Here is a 10449-nt window from a genome sequence, read left to right on the forward strand (position 1 = left end):
AATAAATTAACCCTACTAAAAAAAAATTAGGTTATTGATCAATAGGTCCTCTACATTTTTCATTCTTTATTAAAGAGTCTCTCCGCTTAAAAAAAAAAAAAAAACTCCTTAAAATAGTTTTTTTTTTTTTTATGAGTATTACAAATTTTCAGGTCATATTGTAGTTACATTAACTCCCTATCAATGTAAAGTTGAAGAAAAACTGAAATCAGATAAGTAAAAATTGCTTAAGTATATGTATATTGCGGTGAACCAAGGCCTTGACTATGCAAAATGGAATGGATTCAGCAATTTTGCCATGAAGTCGGTGCTCTGTAGCTACAAGAGGAGTTTTAATGGGTTCGTGGTGGAGCTGACAGAGGAAGAAGCACAAAAAATGGCTGGTGAGTGAGCATGATTTAAGCATGATCATTTTTCTTGAAATGTTTTTGGCTAATTTTTTTCTTGAAATTAATTACACATCTTTGGAAATTTAGGAATGAGTGGTGTAGTATCGGTGTTTCCAAATGAAAAGAGAAACCTACATACAACAAGGTCATGGGACTTCATGGGCTTCTCCGAACAAGTTGAAAGAGCAGCTTTGGAAAGTGATGTTATTATTGGAGTTTTAGACACTGGAATTTGGCCTGAATCTGAAAGTTTTAATGACAAAGGACTTGGTCCGCCTCCCATCAAATGGAAAGGCATTTGCCAAACAGCTAATAACTTTACTTGCAATAAGTATGTATCTTAAAAACATAATCTTTTGTTTGTAGTCTTGGAGAGTCAATCAAAGTTGTGCTTGAAGTTTGACATATATTGCTTTCCAAATCCAGTAAGATCACAGGAGCACAATATTACCGGAGTGACGGATTATTTGGCTCGGATGATCTCATTTCACCAAGAGACTCTAGTGGCCATGGGACTCATACGGCATCAACAGCTGCTGGGGGGTTAGTTAACAGGGCAAACCTGTTTGGCCTTGGCTATGGAACAGCTCGAGGAGGGGCTCCTTCGGCACGTATTGCTGTGTATAAAATTTGTTGGCCAGGTGGTTGTTATGATGCTGATATTCTTGCAGCATTTGATGATGCAATTGCTGATGGGGTTGACATTATATCCCTATCAGTTGGATGGCGGATTCGTAGAGACTATTTCAATGATTCTATTGCAATTGGCGCTTTTCATGCTATGAAAAATGGTGTGCTGACAGTAAACTCCACTGGTAATCAAGGTCCTAATCGTGCAACGATTACGACTTTTTCACCATGGTCCCTTTCTGTGGCTGCTAGCACCACAGATCGAAAAATTTTCACTAAGCTGAAGTTTGGAAACAATATGATTTATAAGGTAATGTCATTAAATGTCCCTTTCTTATTCATAAAATTAGAACTTTAGAAAGAAAAAAGAAATTAAAACCGGATAAATTTTAAAAGAGCTATAACTAACTACATTTGTTTAATTAAATGAAATGTAATTAGGAGATTTGTTAATTTGTGCTCCTAAAATGTCTTTTTCTGAATATGTATTTATCTGACATGTATTCAGGGTGTATCAATAAATACATTTGATCTCAATAATGAAATGTACCCTATAATTCATGGTGGAAATGCACCCAACACTATTGGAAAATTTACATGGGCTTCATCCAGGTAATATCAAAAACAGTCCCATTTTAAAACTCTTTAGTGGTAGGCAGTTATTGAAACTTAGCCATATTCTAAATAGAACTAGTATGAGAGTTATCAGTAATTAGAAATACCATTGATATCCATACACAAAATGGAAGAGAAGAAAAAGATTTGGGTAGACATTGCCTTTTCTAAAAGGAAAATACAAAGGAACATCAAATATGAAATCTGATTAGGGGATTGATTCTTAAATCACAGGTTTTGCCTTCAGAACTCGTTGGACCACAATTTGGTGAAGGGAAAAATTGTTCTTTGTGATATGTTAGGCACTGGGAGAGAACCATTACTTGCTGGTGCACTTGGTGCAGTGATGCAAGACCAGGGAGCGAAAGATTTTGCCTTCTCGTTTCCTTTGCCTGCTTCTTACCTTGATCTGGTTGATGGCAGCAAGATTCTTATATATATAAACTCGACAAGGTAGCAACGAACGATTTTCATTTTTCAATTTCATTTAGTATGAATTTTATACCCCTTTCTATCATGAATGAAGATCTGCTAACTCATGGCTATAAATTTTTAACATAAATTACAGTAATGCAACTGCAACTATATTTAAGAGTAACGAGGATAATGACACAATGGCTCCTTATGTAGCCTCTTTCTCGTCAAGGGGTCCGAATCCAATTACACCTGACATACTTAAGGTAGTTGGTTATTAATAGCCTTAATTTGTACATTCTAGCTGTTTTGTGACTGATTATTTAATTGTTGTTAATAATTACAGCCAGATTTATCTGCACCAGGAGTTGACATTCTAGCTGCATGGTCTTTACTTTCCCCTGTTTCTCAAATTAAAGGCGATAACAGATTCGTACCTTTCAACATAATCTCAGGAACATCAATGTCATGTCCCCATGTTTCTGCATCAGCTGCCTACATTAAATCATTTCATCCCACATGGTCTCCTGCTGCTATCAAATCTGCCCTTATGACCACCGGTAATGGCTATGACTACTAGTCTACAACTGTTTCCTAAACTACAAAATCAAAGCCACTATAGTTAACTTTCCCGATTGGAATGTTTCCTTGCAGCCTCCCCTATGAGTTCCGGCATTAACTTGGACGCTGAATTTGCATATGGCTCAGGCCATGTGAATCCTATCAAGGCTGTTAATCCTGGTCTAATATATGATTCTGAAGAAGTTGACTACATAAAATTTTTGTGCGGACAGGGAAATGGGACTCGATTTGTTCAACTAGTCACGAGGGATGATACTACTTGTTCTGAAGCCACCAATGGAACAGTTTGGGATCTAAACTATCCATCCTTTGCTCTTTTTACCACAGCCTCAGAAACTGTTAGCCGCGTCTTCAACAGGACTGTCACAAATGTGGGATCACCAATGTCTATTTATGGGGCAAATGTGACTGCCCCAGCAGGAACACTTAAAATCCGAGTTAATCCTAGTGTTTTGCCATTCACATCTCACGGACAAAAGCTGTCATTTGCACTAACAATTGAAGGAACAACAGATAAATCTATAGTTTCTGCTTCTTTGGAATGGGATGATGGTGTACATAAAGTTAGGAGTCCCATCATTGTATTTGTTTCGATATCATAAATACAAATTACTATCAATTTTTTTTATTAATTTATCATTTTTTCTCTTCTACTAAACCACATTGAAAGCTACTCTTTTTCATTGTCCTTAAAATAGGTCAATTTAAATAACAATTTCTATCCTTTACTTTTTACACTTCAACTACCCAAGTATTGGAATGAAAGAAGAAAAAAAATTGTTAGAAGAGTGGCTGAGTCTATGAGAACATGAATTGCAATTTTCTTTTTTTTTTTTTTAATTACAAAAAAAAGTATAGTTTTAGACATGTTAAATAAAGATATTTTCTATGTATCAAAAAAAAAATTCTCTCTGGTTATGAAGGTTGCCAGTTACCCAGTTCAAGCAAATGTGATAATGGGCAGTATCCGTGTTTCCAAATGAAAAGCTCATGGACTTCGTGGATTTCTTGATGTTAACATTGGCGTTTTGGACTCTGGAACTTGGCTGAATCAGATAGTTTTAATGACAAAGGACTTAGTCCACCTCCCAGCAAATGGAAAGGCAGTTGCCAATTGCAGCAGGCAGTTTCACTTGCAACATGTAGAACATAAAACTTTGTTTAGCTTGGACTCGAAGATTCAGTCAAATTAGTGCTTGAATTGTCTAACATACATACCAATAGCTGAAAAGTGAAAACCAGCTGTAAACTTAAAGTCCTAAGAAGCCACTAAAGCCAGAGTATTGCAGACCCCATAACCTAAATTGCTTTAAAAAAAGTCCAAGGGGCATAAGCTACCATTGCCCAAAATTCAAATCATATCCATCAAGAAAATTAAAAAAAAAAAAAACCCTAAAAATAGTACTACCATAACTCTTTAAAACTTTGACAAACCAAAGTCCATATTTAAAAGGAATTTATCAGCAGCTGAGAACTCAAAATTATTTGGAACACCTGAAAATTGCTTCTGCGGGTGCTGACGTATGTCCAAATTATCATGGCCTATCCAATGGAATTGATCAGGGGGTATTGATGACATTGGTGCAATTGTTGGTATAGAATTACCATAACCAGGTACAGCCTGTTCAAGAAATAATGTAAAATCACGTTCCAGCTTAGGATCATAATAAGATTCAGGAAACTGTGGGAGTTCTCTGGATGTAGAAACTTCATATGCATTGTGGAAAGGCATGGGGAAAGTTTGTTGTGGCAGCATATTGAAGTCTTTGGCATGAAACTGTTGAGATTGAAGAGGTGGAATCCCACATTCTTGCTTCTGGATTTCAGTGTGAGCTGGAATTATATCTGCATCTTCCTCCTGTTTTTGATTAGTACCCCTGCTGTGGGGTTTCAGGTTTTGACTTTGCATCCTGCTTCTTGTACACTCTGCACAGTACCCAATCATCAATGTGAAAAAAAAAAAAGCATAATTAAATGATAAGTAATACATAAAGCTAGATTATGTTATTGGGACTCGGAGGTAAGTGCCGTTTTCTAAATTGTTTTTTCATATATAAATATTTGGTATAAAGGAGATCGAATTTTAAAATAAAAAAATATTATACGTGTTGAAATTTAATTTTTTAATTTATTGAATATTACTTATAAATAAATTGTGTTAAATTTCAAAGTTCAAAATTTTTTATATATTTAAAAGGTCAGATCTTGATAAAAAAAAAAATCGGAATAGCATAAAACATGAAATTAAATAACAATGAATAAAATTAAAAAGAAAAAAAACGGGGGGGGGGGGGGTGTTACTCGCATATCGTCATCGCCAGCATGACACAGTTGGTCTTGTCACCCTTATTAGGTGGTTTCCCCCTGTAGTAGACTAAAGTCTTCTTGAATCCAACTACAGTTCCATTACACTTGACAAGTTTATCGGCTCCGGTTGCCTTCCAGAATCCATCACCAGCTCCTCGCTTAGGTCTTTTGCCATTTCGATATTTGCGGTCTTATGGAGTTAAGAAATACCATTCAGTTACCGCTCCATTTGACGACTTGTTATTATTGATCTCTGTTATGAAATGGAAAGAAAAAAATGGTTATAAATTAAGATAATATAATGGAAAATAATGCTGCAAGTCTACCAGTATTGCTATATAAAAGGAAACTATATATATCCTGCTTATATTTTCTCAAACTACCATCAAGATTTTATCGATCCTACCAAATTTACTGGCATAAAATGATCCAGTCACGATTTCAACAGAAATTTAATTTACTTCCTTTTTTTAGAATATGATTTCAATGTTAGACAGCACTATCAATATTTGAATTAAATTATCTCAACTTTTCAGAATATACAAACCTCCCTATTTAACTAGTAAAAAATTAATCCATGCAACAAGAAAACAACTTATAGGAAGTTTTTAAAATGAAATTTATAAAATTTTTTATTAAAATTAATTAAATAAAAATTAAAATAAAAAATCTAATCCAATAAATTAAAAGATTTTACTACATAAAACAATTATGTAAATTTAAAAAATTTTCATATATTTTTATATGATATTTTTATTAAAAATTTTGATAAAATTTTTTTAACTGATCAAAATTAAATAATAAATGATATTTTTTAAAAATTTATATATTATGAATTTTTTCATTAAACTCTACCAATTATTGATTTAAATTTTAAATTAATATTTTTATTAAATAATTTTTAATAGATAGCTTTACCAATGTCAACTAATTCAACTAATGTCCCCCATGATCAATCCATCTAGAAAAGTATTACCGGTTACCAGTAAAAAAAATAACCAAAGAAAAAAGTATGGTAACCTAGTCGATGACGAGGTTAGTCCTACGACGAAAATCACGTAAACTTAGGAGCAATTAATCCTCTCTCTCTCTCTCTCTCTCTCTCTCTCTCTCTCTCTCTCTCTCTCTCTATATATATATATATATATATATATATATATATATATATAATAGACTTCACTAAAATTAAATGGATTTGAGGAAAAATTGCAAAGAAAAAGTGCAATAAATAAAAGAACCTTGACGATGGATCATGGATTACGAGATAAATATTGTGGTTTATGCATTAGTTTCTCTCTCGATTTTCATTTTTTTTTTTCTAAAAAACACCTGATGTGTTCTGATTCCAAGAAAATAAAGAAATTGAAAAAGAAAACGCACCAAAAAAAAAAAAAAAAAGAAAAGAAAGGTTTGAAATAAAAACCTGTAAGAATTTCGGGATCCTACTTGTAGAGTTGAACTTCCCTGATTCTGTTTGGTGGCAATGATTGATCATAAACTCTCTTCTTCAAGTAATAATCAATAAGCTCAAAGTTATATGGCTTGAACCGATAACTCGACCAAAACAACTTCAATAATACTTTATCTTCCTCCTTTGACTTGGAGGTCATCGGAAGATTTTTAGGCTTTGCTAGCACAAAGCCGTGAATACTACCTTCTTCATTGGATAACTCTCTCAAATAAAGACAAAAAAAAGGAAATTTGGAAGGAAATAGAACTCTCTGAATATATATTAATTTTTTTGGAAGACAAACGATTTTTTTGTCACTTTATTTTTTTTATTGGCCTATGTATATAACTATAAATAATTTAAAAAATTCTTGTTGATTTCAACTAGCTAATTGATTAGTCCAAATATATCAAATTCGTATATTATTTACAACAAAATTAGAGTCGTAATTGATTTTGTTTTCTTATAAATATTATTACATATAGTTAATATTATTAGTATTATTAAACATCCGCAAAATTAAAAAAAAAAAATTGAAATATTTCTTATTTTCCATTCGAATTAATAATATTTTGTTAGCTATAAAGTTGTAATTAATAATAAAACTTGATTGTATTGTTTATTATATTTTTAATTAGACATTACAGGGGTTTTGATTTTTAGTGACGTTTTTTTTTTTGTTTTTACGTTTAGCGGTGTTTATAAACGTCATTAAAAGATTTGCATAATTTGTAAAAAACGTCAGCCAAAGTGCTGGCTATACACACGTTACGAAAAATAGTGGCATTTTATAGAAAACGCCGCTAAGTATATGAAAAACATCGCTATATTAGCAGCATTTAAATATGAAAAATGTCGCTATATTAGCGACATTTAAATCTGGAAAACACCGCTATATTATCAGTATTTATATCTGAAAAACGTCGCTATATTAACGACGTTTGTATCTTTGACACATTACTAATTTAATGACATTTTTATCAAAAAAATACCGTTACTTTGGTGGCACTTGTATCAGAAGAATGCTGTTAATTTAGCGTATTTTCTAGCAAGAGCGTCGCTACTTTTAGTGGCGTTTTATGGTACAAACGCCACTAAATTATTTATTTAATGATATTCTTGATGCGAAATTAAGAAATGTATTTTTTTAAATAAAAAATTTCTATTAATATTTATTATTTTCATAAACGAGCTTAAATTCAGAAATTGAAATTAATATAAACTTAATTCACATTCAAATATGTATCTAATTAACATAAAGTTTAATAATTAGTATAATAACATTCAAATTTTTTTAATACATTAACAAAATAAAAATTAAAATATATAAAATTGATGACTGCATACATTTTGAAGGCTATCAATTGATGAAAGAATTTTTTCACTTTGGTCACTAGCGTGCTTAAGAACCTACTATAGCATATAATTTTTAACACTTCATTGTTAGCATTTTTTATATTAAAAAATATAAATATTTACTAAATATAATACCTAAGTTGGAGGATCACCGAGATTAGTTTCTAGAAATTGTTGTTGCACAAAATTCATAAAATAATCAAATCGATCATGCAACTGCTGAAATTTTGCACACTCTTGCTCTATTCTAGCATGTTCTTCCTCAATTTTGGCACGCTCCCATTCTCTTTCTACTTTCATTTGCTGAAAATGTTGTTGCATAGTTTGCAACTCCTTTCTCAATATTGAAATGTCTCGCGATGATTGACTTGCTGATAGCTACGTTCATAGTAGATAGATGGTATTGGACCCAATCTAAGGCCTTGGACCTATCCATGCCTTTCTTTTATAGTAACTTTTATGAATATCTGATTTTTCAATTCTTGTATGTTGAGAGAACCATCAGATGCTACTTCAATCTCAACAGTCATTTTCTATTTCATTTTCTCTTGTAAATTAGTCATATACGACTATCAAGTTTAATGATTAATTGATAATATGTTAAAAATAGTAAATATTACTTTCTGCTAAAATAGATGTTATAAATTACCACAATTTTTTGTGTTTCAACATTTATGTAAGATCCATCTTTTTTTGTGTGTGCTAAGCAAAAAAGTTCCACACATCTAATTTTATCACCCATCTCAATCTTTTATACAAAAATATATGTTATTTGATAGGATACATATTAATCGCATCTTATTCATGCATATCAAGCCTTTCAATCAAGTTCAAAAATTTCAAATAATTTTAATAACATGTATTTATATTTTGGGCCCTATCCAACACAATGTCTTAAACGGACGCAAACAATAAAAGCATTTTGGCCTTTCACATATATTGATCATGGCAACCAATTTCAATTATTTGGACAAGTTTAATATCACGGATTGAAGCTATTCAAACTGTTGAAAGTCATCCAAAAGTTTAATTTGTATTTTTACCCTTTAAAGGGAAAAATAGTCCCAAATAAACATAAACAACAACTTTTTCACCCATATCAACCCTAGAAATCAAGTTCATTCAATCAGACAAGTTTAATATCAAGTATTGAAGCTATCCAAGCTATTTAAATAGAAAAATAACAAAAAATTTGTAATTTTACTTAAATAGACGTCAATAATAACTTTTTCATACATATCATCAATCTCAACTAAGTTCAAAACTTTTGATAAGTTTAAAATAATGTATTGAAACTATCAAAACTATTAAAACAGTACAATAACTGTTAATTTGCATATTTACCTTTTAACGGCACAAAAAGTTTATTCATTGGAATAAGTTTAAAATCATAAACTTACTATTTCTTTTAGCAAAACTTTTTTATCCACTTGTGTGGCTATATTTTTGTTGCTTTCTGCTACCAATCCCAATTTGTTCTCTTTTTATCATAAAAAATAATTGGGTATATTGTAGAAATATATATTACCAACTTAAAGCATAAAACACTTTCATTATTTCATTCTACTATACAAAGTTATAAATTAGTACTTCTCATTTTTCTTAAGAACTAAAATTTAACTAATTGTTCATATTGCCACCTAATCACATTACGGGGTAAATTTTTCATTGTCACCTCTACAGTTGTATTTCGATCGAAATACTTATTCTTCAAATTATGCTTATAATCTTTCAATTTCTTTCCTAATAACTTAAGCACAAATGAAGTTGGTATTTCAAGTACAAATTTTGACTGTAATAATACAAAAAAAAAGTTTTAATCAATAAATCAAATTTAAAATAATTGATTTTTTATATGTAATTAATTATACTAATACCTCAACAAAGTTTAAAACATTGGCCTTTACTTCTGCTGGAACTTTATGCCATGTTTCATAATGAATAGGCAATTTCATTCCATTACAGGCAAACATGCCTAGAAATCTAGCCAGTTGAGCCTTTTTACCAATTAGTTGCCTATCAGAGTTTGCAAACACTACAATACGCTCATTCGGAGGTAGTTCAAACAATTCCTTCAAAGTTTTTCGGCCTCTAATCCTCCGTTGACCATTGTTATCAATTGCAAAAATTAAAAAATGAATTTGTAAATGGCAATACTTTTATCATTATAATCGATTTCTAAATATAGGTATATGATACTTGCATTCAAATTTAACGCATAATCAATTGACGGGATACTATCTAAACTTAGACCTCCCGTATTATCAAATCCAATATCAGTTGAAGGTTAGAAGTGACTGAGTTAGATCCGAAAATATGTTCATTCCTTCCCCTCTAAAAGATTCAATTCATCGCCAATATCAACAAGTGCCACAAACGGTTTTGAACTAATATCTCTGATATGTATTCCTTTTAATCTACTCTTCGACATTATAGCTTATCTACATCATAAAAGTAAATATATAAAATATATTAGTTTAGAACGTATATAAAGATATTGAGAAGTTAAGAAATCATAACCTACGATACAAAAAGAACATATCGATTTAATTAAATGAAAAGATAATATATGATTTACAATATAATAAATATACAATAGCGAATGCGACATTAATTACATACAATCATTTACTACATTATGTCTTAAACACTCAAATTACAAAATATAGATGATCCATCATGGTTCATAAATGTCTTCATTAACAT

At 31.0% G+C, this 10449-nt stretch overlaps 1 protein-coding gene across 1 annotated transcript; it reads left to right on the top strand.

The window, feature by feature from the left end:
* The first annotated feature begins 235 nt into the window (after positions 1–235).
* Positions 236–3349, top strand: LOC111294343 (cucumisin-like). The gene is made up of 8 exons (XM_022887617.2): positions 236–383; positions 477–720; positions 816–1329; positions 1528–1631; positions 1869–2087; positions 2203–2314; positions 2395–2608; positions 2703–3349. The coding sequence occupies exons 1-8, from the start codon at positions 236–238 to the stop codon at positions 3230–3232; spliced, it is 2085 nt and encodes a 694-aa protein (XP_022743352.2). The 3' UTR covers positions 3233–3349.
* The last annotated feature ends 7100 nt before the right edge of the window (positions 3350–10449 follow it).

The sequence above is a fragment of the Durio zibethinus genome, chromosome 14 (assembly GCF_047325235.1).
Source record: "Durio zibethinus cultivar Kanyao isolate XHJ-2024 chromosome 14, ASM4732523v1, whole genome shotgun sequence".
Taxonomy (NCBI): Eukaryota; Viridiplantae; Streptophyta; class Magnoliopsida; order Malvales; family Malvaceae; genus Durio; species Durio zibethinus.

Excerpts from the sequence above, each read along its gene's own strand:
- LOC111294343 (XM_022887617.2), top strand. The coding sequence starts at position 236 with ATGTATATTGCGGTGAACCAAGGCCTTGACTATGCAAAATGGAATGGA. Across the intron at positions 1,330-1,527 it reads GAAACAATATGATTTATAAG|GGTGTATCAATAAATACATT; the intron begins GTAATGTCATTA and ends ACATGTATTCAG. Across the intron at positions 1,632-1,868 it reads TTTACATGGGCTTCATCCAG|GTTTTGCCTTCAGAACTCGT; the intron begins GTAATATCAAAA and ends CTTAAATCACAG.